At 48.5% G+C, this 17,898-nt stretch overlaps 1 protein-coding gene across 1 annotated transcript; it reads left to right on the top strand.

Moving 5' to 3' along the window:
* The first annotated feature begins 8,001 nt into the window (after nucleotides 1-8,001).
* Nucleotides 8,002-14,647, top strand: LOC128351574 (uncharacterized). The gene is made up of 2 exons (XM_053311247.1): nucleotides 8,002-11,769; nucleotides 12,767-14,647. Exons 1-2 carry the CDS (start codon nucleotides 10,090-10,092, stop codon nucleotides 13,154-13,156), a joined length of 2,070 nt encoding a protein of 689 aa, XP_053167222.1. The 5' UTR covers nucleotides 8,002-10,089; the 3' UTR covers nucleotides 13,157-14,647.
* Nucleotides 14,648-17,898: the final 3,251 nt, after the last annotated feature.

The following is a 17,898-nucleotide window of genomic DNA, read 5'->3' as shown; positions in this document are numbered from 1 at the left end:
GAAGAAAACTCCACAGCTGTCATCTCTCTGGAGGAAATGAGGAAACCTGTTAGGGATGTGCACAAAACTAGTTCGTCCGGTTCAGTTCGGATCCGAACCGGGTCCGAACCAGGAGGGGGTGGTTCGGTTTTGGTTTTGTCCGAACCATCCCCTGGTTCGGTTTGGATCCGAACCGGTTCGGATCTCAAATAGTAGCTAGGATGGTAGCTGGCACCCAGGGGTACCTGTCACCCAAACCCCAAAGCAATCAGACATTCATACGATATGATAGCATATTAGAGTGGATTCATGGTGTCTCATTTAAAATCTCATTTGCTATCATAGAATCCACACTCAATACCTCAGAAACAAGAGAACCCCGTACCCCATGGGTTAGAAACCCATAGGGGTGGTTGGCACCCTATGTGCACTACACCACCACTCGCTCTGGGCCACCCCAGCACCTCCCAAGTGCACTTATGGGGCTGCTGAAAGCTCCATTATAACTTATTATGAGGAAAAACCTTAAAGACATGTAAACTTCAACAATTAACCAAAAATCACCCTTCCCCCCAATTCCTTTCAAATAATTCAGGTAGCTTCCTTGCCCACCCTAGGAACTACCACCCACCACACTCCACTCTACGACACCCCTTTCCCCCCCGACGTGAAGCTATACATTTGCTGACACCTCCATGCTTCTTTATGGAGAAAAAGACGTGTAAACTTAAAAAAATCACTTAAAAATCACCCCTTTGCCCAATTCCTTTCAAATAATTCTGATAGCTTCCTTGCCCACCCTAGGAACTACCACCCACCACACTCCACTCTACGACACCCCTTTCCCCCTGATGTGAAGCTATACATTTGCTGCAATCCTAATTATTCTCTATGAGGAATTCAAAAATACTTTAACAATTCACCAATAATCAGAGGAGTGTCAAATTGCCTTGGGATTTTTGGGGTGGTAGGCACCCCTACCTGTCTACCACCCACCCCTCTTTTGTGCCCCTAGGTGCTCCACAATAGGGAATATGGGCTGGTTTGGGTCCCATTATAGTCTATGAGAAAATTAATTAAAAATATTTCAAATATTCATAAAAAATCATAGGGGTGTCTGATTGCTTCAGGGTTTGCATGGTTGTTGGCACCCATGGGTGCTCCACAATAAGGAATAATGACCTGGTTCGAGTCCCATTATATCCTATGAGAAAAAAATAAAAATAATTTTCAAAAATTCATAAAAAATCATACGAGTGTCCGATTGCTTTGGGGTTTGAGTGACAGGTACCCCTGGGTGCCAGCTACCATCCTACTGATTTTCATGTGTCTGAACCAGTCTGAACCTGTTTGAACGAACCACCCCCGGTTCGGTTCTTCGGGGGTGGTTCGGTTCGGATCCGAACTGCCGAACCAAAACCGGTTCGGATCCGAACCAGTTCAGATCCGAACCGAACCGCACATCCCTAAAACCTGTTTATGACCTCTGTCAGCTTCAGGATTTCCAGGGGGTGCTTTGAGGACATGAGTTAATTATATGGCATCCACCTGCTAAGGACAGGTGAACAAGTGGGCAGTAGTGGTAGCTATTGCTATTGCTTCTGCTCCTCTTCCTCACCACCCTCTTCCTCACCTTCTCCCAGACCACAGTATGGTGAAATATTTGTCCTGTCCCATCAGGCTTTAAGGGTATGCTGCTTAAATGTACTTGGTCACCTAGGGAGGGGAGGGAAGTTTGAAGCTACCTACCAAGTGTGATGGAACAGGAAGTATAAGCTTGGTTGCCCCAGGAATGAGGCTGTTCACATCATAGGCTGGTACAACAAGCCATTGTGAGCAGCTCGGCTGGTTTGCTGCTAGGCAACCACTGGCCCATTTGCACTAGCAGCCATGATACACAAGACAAGGGATTCATCCAAGACTGCTGTTTATAAAGGCAGCAAAACTGGCAGCCGGGGGGGCGGGGTTTACTGAGTAAGAGTGAGGAGCAGCTGCTGTAGAAGGCTGACGTTGGCAGATATGTTGGCAGATATAGCTAGCTGCAGACTAGTTCCACTGATGTCATCTCACTTTGTATGGTTCCTATTCTGAAAGGTCATATCACCTTTAATTTTTGTATGGAGATATCTTTTGTGTACATAATAATAAATGATGAAGATGATTAAAGTAATCCAAAGTAACAACTTCCAAAGAAGAGGGCATGCTGTTTAGAGACCCTTAGAACATTTGTTTTCAAAATCAAATCTTTATTGTTACAGTCATTCACCAACAAAACACAAAGTACAAAAGCTTTACATAAAAGTGAACTTTAAATAAAAACGAACTTGGTCAAATAAAGTAATAAACCTTTGTTTTCAGGACAGGACTTTTAGAAGTTCCTGAAACAAAGTATGATTAAAAGTGTATCTCAAGGCATGTGCAGCGGAGTGCCTTTATTTTACTATTAAGCAACTGCATTCAACCCTTAAATGACTAGGATTAAAGCGTGAATGACAACGTAGATGGAAGCAGAACTTAATTTAGGATTCAGTTAGGTCCAATCTCTCTCAGTCTCACCAGGATTCTATCCGGGTAATAAAAAGAATGCTCTCTCTCTGTGCATTTGTGTGCTGCTTATAAAGCACCAGGGGAAAACAGCCTCCCACTGCAGAGGTTGGAACCTGAGAGACCTTGAGCGCTGGCACCACTTTCTGAAAAATATGCAGTGTGGCACTCGTAGACGGGACAGCTAATAGTGGGGGAGGGAAGGACCTTGCTTAGATAGTCCTCTTTTGGCTGCCATGAAGAATGTTGCTGCTGGGCTCTTGTGGAGGTTCCCAGCATGGATTCTACCCAAACCAATAACTTTGCACAGAAGAAAGAAAGACAGAAATCTCATCCACTAATACATATGCATATTCAAATAGGTATGCAGCAGGCAGACCATTATTCATGATTTCCCTGGGACAGCAAATCGCTTGTGATTATCAATAGACAATAGTGACAATTTGGGGGGGATTTAGCTCAGGGGCTGGTGAAGAAATTTAATGTGATTGTGTACTTGAGCAAAAAGGCTCACAGTTCTGAATTTATTTATTTATTATTTATTTATTTAAAATATTTCTATATCACCCCAAACTTATGACTCTGGGTGGTTTACAATGAAAATCATTTAAAACATTAAAACATTTCAAACATTTCAAACCCAGTATTAAAAATTGTTAAACTATAAATCTAATTAAAATCCTGGGTGAATAAATGTCTCTTCGGTGCCTGTTTAAAAGTTGCCAGAGATGTTGTTTGCAAAGGAAAAAGGGTGTCCAGATTGTACTTTGAAAATCATTACACTCCTAAAGAAATATATAGCGACAACTTTTTAAATATAACCTATAGATAGCATACCCTGTCTAGGCTCATAGTCACTCTAATCAAAACATTTCAGCTTTGAACTGTTCATTAAATAAATAACATTCTCTCCTTATAGGTTTGTAATTAATAATTTGATGCTAGCACATACCTTAAGCAATCAAAGCATGGCTGTAGAAAGTAAACCCAACTGAGGCCATGTACTCTGCTGTCTTTGTGGGGCAGGCTTAGAAATCCTAGCCAGCAGTTAGCCTCCTTAAATATGGTGCTCTCTGAGCATGCTCCTAGCAACTCACAGAAGGAGTGGAAGGAGGATTGTTTGCCACATCAGTATTTGCAAGCATGCCTCTGTTCTTAGTGACTGATTTGATAATGTAATTGCATTTTTTAAAAAAAAGATTTCAGTATGATAATAAATAATAACAAATTTGTATTACTGAATTATTAATGAATAATATTCATTCATTTATGAATGAATGAATGAATGAATTACAGTCAATGACCAGAAATCAGAAAAATTATAATAAATATTGAATTATTTTTATTAGATTTTATTTCCTAATCGATAAAAGTAATTATTTTTCCTAATTAGAAATTAAACTACAATAGTTTAACTATGTAGCTTGAACTACTATTTGTAAAGTAGTTGTAATTACTATTTAACTACATGAAAAGTAGCTTACTTGTAGGTTAAGTGTTGCCCATCACTGTTGACAAAACTACTGGATTTCAGTGAAATGTCTAATTCACCTTCTACTGGCAAGACACAATGCACTATTGTAGCAACTCAAGGAGGCCATTCACACGACCTTTTGCTGGGCCAGAGAGGGTGGGTGGGGGAAGGCAGGAGAGCACCTACCTTCCCCCTACACAATCCAGCAGCACTTCCAGGCACACAGCTTGTGTGCCCACACAGCTGGTGCTGCCATGAATTCACCCATGAGCCAGGCAAGCAGCCTGAGCATTCACACATCAAGCAATGTCAGGATTGGCCTCCATCCTGACACTTCACACGAGCACCTCTATCCAGGTTGGGCTGCCCAAGCCTGGGTCAGGCCGCTCATGTGAACAGGTTCTAAGAGTATGTATAGGAAGTATGCCCCATTGAATTCAGTATGGTTTACTTCTGAGCATTTTGGGTTTTCCAAATTTGACTGTGAGTATTCCTAAAAGCCAATTTGAATCACACTCAGTGCTGATTCATATGGAGGATGTTGCTACCTATATAAAGCGCTCACATAGATATCAACACTTTTCTGCCATAATTTGCCCCCAAATCTGCACTAAAGGTGGGGCAAATAACCACCACTTTTTCCTCATATTGAATGTGGGAGTTAGGGTCCATGTATCCACTTCCCAAGGGTTTCCATGGGAAGTGTGAACGGGTTGACGTAATTGTCCTTCTGAGGAGTAGAAGAGGGAGGGGGAGGAGTAATTTCCACTTTCTATCTTCAGTTTGCTGGGATTTCTCTCATTCTCTCTTCCCTCCTCCCCTTCCCCCCTTTTCCTGCCATTGCAGGCAACATTCTGGGGCTCCTGAGAGTTCTCTCTCTCTTCCTTCCTCTTGTTCCCCCTTCTCCTGATCTCATCATGATGGGCTTCATCCTCACACTCTCTCTCTCTTCCCTCCTCAGTTGAAACTGTACTCCCAGTTTCCTTCTCCTTCTGCAGATGTCCCCGAGAAAATAAGAGGGTCAAGGCAGGTCCTGACCAAACCAAAGTGTGCAGACCACACTGGCTCTGAATTAAAGAAAATGTGGGAATCCACTGATCCAACTGGCACAAACCCATCCCTCTCATTTAGAAAGACTCTGTGAGTTTTTGAAAAAATCTACCTATCTTTAGAGTGACAATGCCAAAGGCTCCTGTACCTTAATAAATGTGCTGATGCGAGAATTTCAGCAAACATTTTTTACAATGAATATTTATATACAACAAATATTACCATTATTATTATTGTTTACACAGTCCGACAGGTGTTATTGACTGGTTTGTTTTATCCAGACATCGAGTCCTTCCTAAGGACTTGGGATGGCTGAATTTTATTATCAATGTTGTTGCTGTTATTATTATAGACATCGTATTATTATTATTATTATTATTATTATTATTAATCCTACTTTTAATCCTTTTGTGGAAAAGCTGAAGCCACCAAAATTCCCTCTTCTGCATAGTTATTAAAGGTACAAGTCCCCTGCCTTCTTTGTATCTGGTCACCCTACCTACACATCCCCAAGATGAGAAAACCAAGGGTATTTATTTCAGGTCAAAACCCATGAGCAAAATCTAGGCAGATTGAAGTGCTTTTAAGCTCCATTGATTTCAGTGGGAGGATTAATCATAAATTAATGCTTTCTGCTAAACTTTGGCCCGATTGTGCCCTGTGCATTCAGTTAATATAACAGATATTATGAGCATGCAGTTGCTATTTTAGAAAGGCTGAGATCTCCTAGGAATTTACATGTCATTACTTAGCATGTCCCACATATCTCATCATTATTGCAAAGCCTCATGCTTGATTAAGCTCGGGCAGCTTCTGTGCAGGGAGCATGTTTTGCTGCTCTCATACACTGCAGGTACCAACATAATTGTCACCTACTGTGCAGATGGAAGAAAGAATTTATCATAATGCATTGCTCATATTTGCTCCTTCGATTAAAGCATCATTGTCACCTTGCTTGTCAAAACCTAATCGCACGTGCAAAAGATGTTGTGGAAATGTTTGTCATCAAAATCTCAAAACAAAACCATGTAACTCCTATTGTGGAACTTAACTTATAATAAGGTTGTGTGAATTGTGCAATGGACTGCGCCAGGTGATATAGTCCCTGGACATCTGGTGGCAAGTGGGCAACAGGACTCAGGATCTTCAATTGAGCAACCAGGGCTGAAGACAGCAAAGACAGCAACAACACAAGAGCTCGGATATAAGATCAGTGGACCTGTCAAAAAAGAAAGCAGTACATCACCTAAATGGAAGATTACATTAGAAAATAAAATCTCCAGGCTTAGATCAGATGCTAGTAAATTGAAAGATATGAAAGACAAGAAGCTGAAGAATGAAAACACCAAACAGTATCTGATCCAAAAATACCACCTAGATTCAAGGAAAATTAGAGAAGTCCTGGAAATAATAAAGCAGCAAATAACAGCAGTGTCAAAGAAGATTAGCAGGTATGAAGCCAGAATTACAGAACCCAGGCAGAATCTCCAATTTCAGTCGAATCAGAGATGTTTCTACCAAAGCATAGAAGGAGAAACTGCAAGAAACCTAGAAACACCAAATAAAGAAGAAACAGTGCAATTCTGGGGGAAATTATGGGACAATCCAATAGATTATAATAAAAAAGCAGGCTGGATGAAAGAGGTCAAAAATGTAACCAAAAAATAGAAGATCTAATAATAACACCAGAATTAATAAGTGAAAGAGCAAAGAAAATTAAAAATTGGACTGTACCAGGCGACGATCAACTGCATGGCTTTTGGCTTAAATACCTAACAAACCTTCATAAACAACTATCAAAACAGTTCAATCACATTTTGCAAGGAGGTGATATTGAACAATGGCTAACAACTGGGAAAACTAATCTTATAATGAAAGACCCAGCAAAAAATGCAGTTCCAAGTGATTACAGACCAATATCTTGAGCCTGTGTTGCTCTTTCCAGTTCTGCCAGCTCAACTCCTGTGAATACTTTATTTCTGATTATGAATCTTCTCTGGTCTGCTAGCCTTTGTTCTGTTATTTCTGTTTCTGGATGCTTCTCTTTCCAAATTTGGTACATTCTTTTAAAATAACCTCTTCTAGTTGGACTAGACTCGTAATAGCAGATCATTATTTCCTTGTTGGCATTTCCCGTATTTTCCCCCCGGTTAAGCGGCGTTTCTTCCAGTAACCTTGCAGTCTCCAGCCCTGGTTGCTCATTTGAAGATCCTGAGTCCTGTTGCCCACTTGCCACCAGATATCCAGGGACTCCAGCACCTGGCGCGGTCCTTGTTGACCCAGGCGACGACCGACCCGGTATAGATTTATTAAAGTTACATCTCACCATATTGTTGATGGGAGAGGCACTCTTTTTCTGGCTCCTCTGGTGAGACCTTTCAGTATGGTTGGACCTCTGGCATAGCTCTCACCTTTCTCAGAGCACACAAGCCCCACAGCCACGTCAGGGTAGTGCTGGTTTACACAATCAGACAGGTGTTATTGACTGGTGTCCTTCCCAAGGACCTGGGATGGCTGAATATATTATTATTATTATTATTATTATTATTATTATTATTATTATTATTATTATTATTTATTTACACAATCAGACAGGTGTTATTGACTGGTTTGTTTGATCCAGACATCAAGTTCTTCCCAAGGACCTGGGATGGCTGAATTTTATTGTCAATGTTGTTGCTGTTATAGATATCATCACAGAATACAGGCTGTTCCCAGTAAAGTTGCTTTTTGTAATTGGCTGATGGTGATTTTTGTGGCCCCTATGGTGTTGAGGTGCTTATTATTATTTTCTTGTTTACACAGTCAGACAGGTGTTATTGACTGGTTTGTTTTATCCAAACATCGAGTCCTTCCCAAGGACCTGGGATGCCAGAATTTTATTGTCATTTGTTATAAATATCGTCACAGAAGCCAGCCGATCGCAGCCGCTCTAGACTGCGCGGCTTGTTTGCCCTCAGCCCCACCCCCTGGAGCACGTGGCACTGGGAGCTAGCTCCCATTGGCCCGGCTCCGTCTCGGAGGCGGGGCTAGCAGCAGTGAACCGGCAGCAGGCCTGTGCCGGCTCAGTCCTTCCCTGACCGAGCAGAAGGAAGGACGTGCTGCTGCTCGGCTTCGGGGCCTCCACGTGGCTGGCTGGGTACCCGAATCGGAAGCCGGAGCAGGAGGCCCACGGGAGCGGAACATCGGGGAGCAGTGCAGCGGCCCTTCGAGCGAGCAGCGGATTGGAGCGGCTGGGCGGCCAGGGCCTCTGTAGCCCGGCCGCCTGTGGTAACGGGCTCTGGGGGGATCACAGGAGAGGCTTTTAAGTCCTCCTCGGAACGGCCTTTGATCTTCGGGCCTCTCCACACAAGGGCTTCTAGGCCCCGGCAGGCCCAAGCTGCCCAGCATCGAGTGAGGGCAGCAGGCCGCCCCAGGCCCTCAGTAGGCCGCACCAGGCCTTCAGCGGGGGGGCAATTGACTAACCCGGTCATCTGGGGGAGGGTTGATTGGACGTTGGGGGTGTTGGCTTGAACTGTGTGAACCCCTTCAACCCAGGGCCCATTTAGGCCTTCTGCTAAGGGCGGCCTTTGCCTTTATTGTCGGGCCTGTAGGGCCTAACCCCCCCCCCACACACCCATTTTGGGGGCCTGCATTGACTAGGCCTCCCTGGTGGGCTCGTGGGCCTCCCCTGCCGGGCCTAAGCTTCATTTGGGGGCCTTTCAGTGGGGCTGGGCCTTACCACGGCTAGGTGGGGCAGGCGCTGTGACTCATAGGCCTTCCTTGCCAGCGTAGGCCTCAGTCAGCCTTGCGCCGGCCAGGTCACTTGTTTACGCACTTGAGGGCAGGGTACAGGCCCATAAGCTTCATCCTTTGGGACATGGGCCCTAAGAAAGCCCCAGTTAAGAAAGCCCCAGTTAAAAAGGGTGGGAAGGCTCCAGCCAAGAAGGGTGGCAAGCCAACGCGGCCACCTAAGAGGCCAAACGCACCCGCCGAATCCTCCTCCGACGATGAGGGCGATTTGGAACTGGGTGCCATCAGGGCGTTTATAGCACGGCTGCAGGCCCTTGAGAGGCAGCGCACCACTCTAGAGGGCGACGAGGCGGGCGGGGGGCCTTCGGGGGTGCCCCCACATGCAAAAAAGTCAAACAGGGCGGAAAAGAAGGCAAAACTAATGCAGGGCTTTGCTGACCGTCTAGCAGCTTTGGAGGCGGCGGCGGGAACTGCCCACGAGGAACCAGCGGGGATCACGACACAACCGGCGGACTCAGGACCAGGAGACGGCAGGGACGACAATGGTGAGTCCCCACAGGGGGCCTGGCCGTGGGGACTGCCCTTTAGCACCCCCTACGGACCATACGGGTGGTTCCCAGGGCCAGTTAACTGGGCATCTCCACACGCCACCTGTAATCAGGTCTGGCAAGGGGGGAGCGCTGCTTTGCCCACCCAGGGGCCAACGGCACAGTTCAGCTCTGCTTGGCATACTGGGGATGGGCCCGTACCCTTGGGGGACCACCTCCTTCCAGCAGTTAAGGAACGGATTTGGAAAGGAGAGTGCATTGACGTGTTCCAATTGCTCTTCAAGGAGCCGGAGCCACTGGAGAAGGAGGGGTCCCAGGGGAAGGACAAGGAGAGGACAAAGCGGAAGCCCATTGAGCATAATTGGGCAAATTGGGTTTCGGGGTACACAATCTACATGGGTGTTCTGATGCAGAAATATCCAGAGCGGGGCCCCGCTCTTGTTAAGTATTTTGATATTATACACAGAGCCTTCATGGACTTTGCTGGTAATGCCTGGGAGCGCTACGACCAAGCGTTCCGCGAGCGCGCCTCCAGCAATGCGGGTATATCCTGGGAAAGGCAGCACCCCGAGTTATGGCTTCAGATTATGACACCCGCGAGGCCCTTGGTTGGCGAGCGCGCCGACAGCGGGCACCTCATTTCCAAAACACCGGCAGCGTCAGCGGCTTCGGCCTCAGGCGCACAGGGGGTTCAAGGTCCCCTGGTGTGCTGGGAATTTAACAAGAACGGGAAGTGTGCCCGCTCCCCGTGCAAGTACCGGCATGACTGTGGCTTCTGCGGTGGGCGGCACGCCAGTATCTACTGCCAGCGGGCCAAAGCCCTTAGGGGAAAAGGGGGATACCAAGGCCCGGGAGGGGCAAAGGGCCCAGCAGCCACGGCTGGAAAAGGGCCCCAGCCCAATTAAAATCCCGGTGCTCCGGAGGCTGCTGCGTGACTACCCCAACAGGGAGCGCGCACGCTATATTGAGGACGGTTTTGTGAAGGGGTTTAGGATTCCGTGCCAATCCAGGCGGGTCCATAGTTTTGCACGCAACCTAAAATCGGTTAGGGGGATGGAACACATAGTAGCGAAAAAGATAGCCAAGGAGGTGTCTCTGGGGAGGGTGCTGGGCCCCTTTGACAGGCTGCCACTGCCAACATTGAGGGTATCCCCTTTGGGCGTGGTCCCTAAGAAGGCGCCGGGAGAGTATAGGCTTATCCACCACCTGTCCTACCCAAGGGGCGACTCGGTTAACGATGGGATACCGGCGGACCTTTGCTCAGTACGGTATACATCGTTTGATGAGGCTGTGGCCATGATCAGGGGCTGCGGGCCTCGGGCACTGATGGCGAAGTGCGACATTGAATCCGCCTTCCGCCTCCTGCCCGTGCACCCTGATGACTTTGACCTTTTGGGCTTCGCATTTAAAGGGGGATTTTACATCGACAGAGCCCTCCCCATGGGATGCTCGGTCTCCTGTGCGGCCTTTGAGGCTTTCAGCTCTATGCTGGAATGGGCACTGCGCCGGAGGGCAGGGCTACGCTCCTCCGCTCACTATTTAGATGACTTTATTTTCGGAGGAAGGGAGGGCTCTGGCCAATGCCTACACTTACTGCACTCATTCAGGGCACTCTGCGGGGATCTGGGGGTGCCACTGGCTAAGGACAAGACAGAGGGCCCGACCACGAAGCTTACATTTCTGGGGATAGAGCTGGACACGGTGGGACAGCTCTCACGCCTCCCCGGGGACAAGCTCAGCATCATGAGGGAATTGCTCAGGGAATGCAGAGAGGCTAGGAAGGTAACGCTACACAAATTGCAATCGCTGGTTGGCCACCTGAACTTCGCTTGCAGGGTGGTGGCTCCAGGCCGCCCCTTTCTAAGGCGCCTGTGTGACGCCATGGTGGGGTGTAATCGACCCCATTTCCTCATTAGGGTGTCTACCGCCATGAGGGAGGATATGGGGCTCTGGCTCAGGTTCCTGGAGTCCTTTAATGGGGTGTCATTCTGGCGTTCTTCCCAGCTGCTCGAGGCCGACTTCCAGGTTCAGTCAGACGCCGCGGGCGGCCTTGGGTTCGGCCTGTACCTGAGAGGGCGCTGGTGCGCGGAACGATGGCCGGGCAGCTGGTCGGAACGGGGAATCACAAGGGATCTCACCTTCCTCGAACTCTTCCCCATTGTGGTGGCGGTGCACATTTGGGCCGAGTCCTTCAAGGACTCGGTCGTGCGTTTCTGGTGCGATAATTTGGCCGTGGTTCAGATTATTAATAGCCAGACTTCCAAATCACAGAGGGTGATGGGGCTGGTGCGGGCCCTGGTTCTAACATGCCTTCGCCATAACACGCTCTTCACCGCCCAGCATGTTCCAGGGGTGCAGAACGAGGTGGCAGATGCCCTGTCTCGCTTCCAGATGCAGCGCTTCCGGAAGCTGGCACCTGGAGCCGCCAAGGAGCCCGAGCAGGTGCCCGAATGGTTGTGGAACCTTGGGATGTAGAGGCGTTTAGGGCCATCCAAGCCTCCATAGCGCCCAGGACACGGGTTGCCTACGACAAAAGGGTCAGGGCCTTTCTGCAGTTTAGAGCTCAGGTAGGATTGGTCCATGTGTGGCCTGTGCCGCCGGAACAGCTGATGCAGTACCTGGTGCACCTCCGTGCCCAGGGGCTGGCGGTGAGCACCATGGCCGGCCATTTGGCTGCGCTGGCTTTCTTTGGGAAAGCAAGGGGCCTCCCCGACCATTCTGGGGACTTCAGGGTCCGGCGCATGCTGGAGGGCTGGGCGAGGGAGACGCCCGTGCAACCTGACCGACGTAGGCCGGTCACCCCAGAGGCGCTGCAGCTGGCACTGCGGCAACTTGCTGGGGTTTGTGCGTCTCCTTATGAGGAGGTCCTGTTCAGGGCGGCAGCCTTGGTTGCTTTCTTCGGGGCCTTTAGGGTTGGAGAGATGTTCCCCAGGAGCAGGCGCGGCCCCACGAGTAGGGTACTTCAATTCAGTGACCTCACCGTGGGTGCTTCCCGGGTGGTACTGCACCTTAGGTTTTCAAAAACAGATCAGAGAGGCAAGGGGCAGAGTGTCGCGCTGCATGCCGCTGGCGACCCGGGCTTGTGCCCAGTCCGTGCACTGGAGGACTACACGGAGGCCAGGGGTTCAGCTATGGGGTGCCTCTTTATCCACGCTAATGGGCGCCACGTGACCCAATTCCAGTTTTGGGCAGTGATGAGGAGAGCCTTTGTGGCGGCGGGGGTGCCTACCCAGGATCTGGCCCCCCACTCCTTTCGGATTGGGGCGGCTTCCATGGCTGCTCGGATGGGTTATTCGGGCCCGGAAATCCGGCGGCTGGGCAGGTGGCGGTCAGCGGCTTACCGCCGATACGTGCGGTAGATGGGCGCATAAATTCTGCCCCACCCCCACCCACGAACCATTTATTTGTGCCACTCCTAACGCTTTCTCCTCTTGCGCAGGGCCTCAGTCGGCTGGGCCGAGGGCGGCCGGGCAGCGCGCAAGAGTCCTCATACTGGGCCATTCCTTCATTTTCTGGGCACGCAAGTGGGCGCAGAGCGCCGACCCTGGAACCCAGCTTGGTTTGGGGCGTTGGGCCACTGTGGAGTGGCTTGGCCGGCGGGGCATGCGGAGGGCCCAGTTCCTGCCGATGCTGCACGAGTTCCTGGAAGGGAATCCTGTCCCGGATGTCCTGCTGCTGCATTTTGGAGGCAACGACCTGGTGGACCAGTCTGGCATTTCGCTCTCAAGACAGATTGCCCAGGACCTGGTGGTCGCCCTCTCCTGGTGCCCGGGGCTGGTGGTCATCTGGTCTGACATCACTCAGCGGCGAGTCTGGAGGGGGGCGGTGAAGCAGAACAAGGTAGATAGGGCTAGGCGCGGGGTGAACGCGGCCATGGCGCGCTTCATCGCCTCAAAGGGGGGTGGGTGCATCCCACACAACGACATCGCGTTCTCGCTCCCCCAGTTATTCAGGGGTGATGGGGTGCACTTGTCCCCCCTTGGTATGAGGTATTTCTTAGACGATCTGCGGCTGGGGTTGGCAACAGTGCTGTTAGGCCTGTGGGGTGGCGGGGCGTCAAGCTAGGCTGACGCCCGCTGTGGCGGGCACAGTGCGGAGGTGAGCGGCTGATGCGGTGCGGCACCTTAGGTAAGCTTTAGCTGTAAGGTGGAGGGGCAGATCCCTTGAGGCTTTACAGATCAGGGATGCTGCCTTGCTCCCACCTCCCTGCAACTGACACCCTTCCGTATGGCTTTACAGCGTCGGACAGGTGATGTAAATTGCAGGGTCCTGACCTTAGGTCGGCAACGAAGGGCGCCCCCTTCTGGAAGGTGGGCCGCCTGGAGCCGAGGTGTCTGTGCCATGAGATTCTAGGGCGGGGGTGGCCACGTGGTGCCCCCCCCATCCGAGCCCGCACTGTTGCTGCTCTGAATGCCAACCCCAGCTGCCGTGCCTGTGCAGGCACTGTCTTAAAACCTTGTACCCCTAATAAAGTGACCAGTTCCTCCATAATACTTCTGTGTCCGTGTCTCCTTGGGTCTGGGTGCAAGCCAGCCGATCGCAGCCGCTCTAGGCTGCGCGGCTTGTTTGCCCTCAGCCCCACCCCCTGGAGCACGTGGCACTGGGAGCTAGCTCCCATTGGCCCGGCTCCGTCTCGGAGGCGGGGCTAGCAGCAGTGAACCGGCAGCAGGCCTGTGCCGGCTCAGTCCTTCCCTGACCGAGCACCCTCCCTCCCTCCCTCTGGCATAGGTTGGGCTTTGCTGGTCGCCGTTTGGGGCCGGGCAGGAATTTTTTGGGTATACGCTTGATTGGCCTTAGCGTGCACCTTTTTTCGCCTGCCTCAACCTATACCAGTTAGTAGCAAGGTTGCTTAGCGGGATTGATTAGTTAGCCAGGGAATAGCTTGTGGTCACTTTTACCACGGGGTTAGCGGGCACAGTGCGGAGGTGAGCGGCTGATGCGGTGCGGCACCTTAGGTAAGCTTTAGCTGTAAGGTGGAGGGGCAGATCCCTTGAGGCTTTACAGATCAGGGATGCTGCCTTGCTCCCACCTCCCTGCAACCGACACCCTTCCGTATGGCTTTACAGCGTCGGACAGGTGATGTAAATTGCAGGGTCCTGACCTTAGGTCGGCAACGAAGGGCGCCCCCTTCTGGAAGGTGGGCCGCCTGGAGCCGAGGTGTCTGTGCCATGAGATTCTAGGGCGGGGGTGGCCACGTGGTGCCCCCCCCATCCGAGCCCGCACTGTTGCTGCTCTGAATGCCAACCCCAGCTGCCGTGCCTGTGCAGGCACTGTCTTAAAACCTTGTACCCCTAATAAAGTGACCAGTTCCTCCATAATACTTCTGTGTCCGTGTCTCCTTGGGTCTGGGTGCAATATAGGCTGTTCCCAGTAAAGCTGCTTTTTGTAATTGGCTGATGGTGATTTCTGTGGCCCCTATGGTGTTGAGGTGCTCTTCAAGGTCTTTTGGGACTGCACCCAGGGCACCAATTACCACTGGGATTATTTGGGTCATTTTCTGCCACAGCCTTTCAATTTCAATTTGTAGATCTTTGTATTTGGTGATTGTTTCTATTTCTTTTTCTTCTATTCTGCTATCCCCTGGTATTGCTATGTCAATTATTTTAACTTGTTTTTTCTTCTTCTCAACTACAGTTATATCTGGTGTATTGTGTGGAAGATGTTTGTCTGTTTGTAGTCGGAAGGCCCATAATATTTTTACATCTTCATTTTCCACCACTTTTTCAATTTTATGGTCCCACCAATGTTTGGCTACAGGTAGCTTGTATTTTTTGCAGATGTTCCAGTGTATCATCCCTGCTACCTTGTCATGCCTTTGTTTATTGTCAGTCTGTGTGATCTTTTTACAACAGCTGGTTAGGTGGTCCACTGTTTCATCTGCTTCTTTACAAAGGCGGCACTTGCTGTTTGTTGTTGACTTTTCAACTTTTGCTCTTATTGCATTTGTTCTTAGTGCCTGTTCTTGCACAGCCAGTATTAAACCCTCTGTTTCTTTCTTCAAGTTGCCATTCTTAAGCCATTGCCAGGTCTTGGTGATGTCTGATTTTCCACTTATATTATGCAAATATTGACCATGCAGGGGCTGCTTTTTCCATTTTTCTGCTCGGTTCTTGACTTGTTCTTTCTTGTAGGCCTGCTTTCTTTCATTGGTGTTGAATAGTTTCTCGTTCTTGACCATTTGAAGTGCATCTTCTTCACTGTCCTTGATATATTCTTCAAGGCCTCTTTTCTCCTCCTCTACTGTTTGATGCACTTGCAGCATTCCTCTTCCACCTGAGCTGTGAGGGAGGTATAGCCTATCGACATCACTGCGGGGGTGCATAGCATGATTGATGGTTATGATTTTCCTGGTCTTACGATCCAGCGTCTCTAGCTCAGCCTGGGTCCAGTCTATTATTCCTGCAGTGTTTCTGATAACAGGTATAGCCCAGGTGTTTATGGCTTGTATGGTATTCCCGCCATTGAGTTTGGACTTGAGGATTTTTCTAACTCTCCTGATGTATTCACTTCCAATTTTTCTTTTAACTTCAGTGTGTGCAATGTTATCAGCCTGGAGAATGCCCAAGTATTTGTAATGTTCTTTCTCTTCCAGGTTCTTGAACTTGCTTCCATTGAGCAGTTCTATTCCTTCTGTTTTTGTTATTTTCCCTCTGTTCATTATTAATGTAGCACACTTGTCTAGACCAAACTCCAGTATGAAAGGAGGAACAGGAGGAAGGAGGAGAAAGGAGGAACAGGAGGAAGCAACACGCAAGTTCTGAGCTCCGGTTTTTATCTTATTTTCTGTTTTTCTTTTTTAATTGAGACTTTTGCCTTTGGCTTATAGCCAAATTGAGCTGTTTGGCTTGTGTTCTGAAGCTGTGTTAATTTTGGGGAATGTTTTCACTATCAGAAGACTGAGTTTATTTTACTGCAAGATTTGTCTCTTCTGACTCAGCGGTTTTCAGCAGGAGTGAATGAGAAGTATCTGCAAGGAGTGTCTGCAGTCTGTAAGGAGTGTCTGCAGCTACTTAAGAAATGAGGAGGAGGCAGGCTAAGAAACATACTAACAAAGTTAAGCTTTTTGAGAAAACCTCTCTGAGCTCTGTCTGTGTCTCTAAGCCTTTCTATGCAGTAGACACAGCTGCTCAAGAGAAGAGTGACTCCTCTTTTTTGCAACTTCAGTCTGCAGGCTCTTTGCATGTTGAAAACGCTGGGAATGACTTTATCGTTGAGAGCCCGAGGACTAGTCCAGCAGGGGTCTGCCGTGAGCAGAGTCAAGTATGTAATAAATTACCCGGCTTTCATCACAATTTGAGTGGGAGGAGTGAGCCCTCCTCACACTCTATGGATGACCCAGCTAATTTATCTCCGAGCAATTTAAGGAAATCTCCCACTCCTGCTATCAGTGAGGAAATCAGTGAGGAAATACCTTTTAAAATGTCCAAACTTATAATGGAGACTTTGATCTACTTGTTTCAGCATCTCTCTAAAATCACAGCCCAGATGAACTCTTTAGCCATGGATTTGAAAAGGTTATCTAATTCAGCTCCATTGGGTAGATCTGGAGACAGTAAATCATTGCAAGTAAAGGAAGGCAAACAGCTTGCTGATGCTTATTCTCAAACAAGTGTGCAGATTCCAGTTTCTGACCATGTGTCTTTAACTGAGTATTCTATTTTATCCAAGGGGGAGGTTTGTTTGCCCCCCTCTGGATATCTCCCCTCACATGCCAAACATGGCAATTCTCAGTCTACTTATCACCCAAACCATATTATTTTGGACATTTGTCATAATTCTATTAATCATCAGCGCTGGAATACAAAAGGAAAAATTAGAGCTTCATTATCTCAGATTTTGTGCTTTCCTCTTCAAGCAATTGATCTGATTTCCTTCTCTAAACTCAAATCTTTTAAATCTTACATGTTCAAACTGTTGCTCAGATTTGAGTATGCTCTAATTCCTCAATCTCTGCTCAGAATGCGGGACTGTCTAGCTAACTGGGAGATATTCCCAGGAGAGTTATTGGGGAGTTCTCAAACACTCCCGAGGACCCCGTCGAACTATATCTGGGGTCCATGAGGAAAGGTATGATCACACGAGCAAATCTGACTACTGGCAACCCACAGAAGAGAAAATCCTCACGCAGTTCCCCTATAGTTAAGAAAGATCATCAAACTCAGACTTGGTGCACAGATCCCATATTGAACACTATTGCTGTACCCAGTTCAACTTTGTTAGGCTCAAGTGAATCAAACGATTCTTTGTTTGTCACTGTTTCGGAAGTGGGTGAACTATCCGTTGGATTGCAACCCCCATACTTTTTGGAGGAGAGTGATATAATTCAAATACATGGGAATTCATCTTTGGTGACGCAGGAAGATATCCAGTCTAGTCTGGTTCCTAATTCGCAAGAATTGAAGTCTCTGGATTCTGATATTCTGCAACCTTTGGAAGCGCTGAATGATTCTATTTCTAAGAACTCTCTGTTAGCTCCCAACGCTACCAGCTCAATAGAGCTGTCAGGCGAAATGGCTAAGATTGAACTAATAGTGGGATCACTCCTGAAGGATGGTTTATGGTCTAACATCT

This window comes from Hemicordylus capensis, chromosome 3 (genome assembly GCF_027244095.1).
Source record: "Hemicordylus capensis ecotype Gifberg chromosome 3, rHemCap1.1.pri, whole genome shotgun sequence".
Classification (NCBI taxonomy): domain Eukaryota; kingdom Metazoa; phylum Chordata; class Lepidosauria; order Squamata; family Cordylidae; genus Hemicordylus; species Hemicordylus capensis.
This window is presented reverse-complemented; position numbering and strand designations above follow the sequence as displayed.

What these genes read in the sequence shown, in the direction of transcription:
- LOC128351574 (XM_053311247.1), top strand. Translation starts at nt 10,090, where the DNA reads ATGACTGTGGCTTCTGCGGTGGGCGGCACGCCAGTATCTACTGCCAGC. An exon ending in CCGCCAAGGAGCCCGAGCAG is followed by an intron (nt 11,770 to 12,766) that starts GTGCCCGAATGG and finishes CCTCTTGCGCAG; the next exon opens with GGCCTCAGTCGGCTGGGCCG.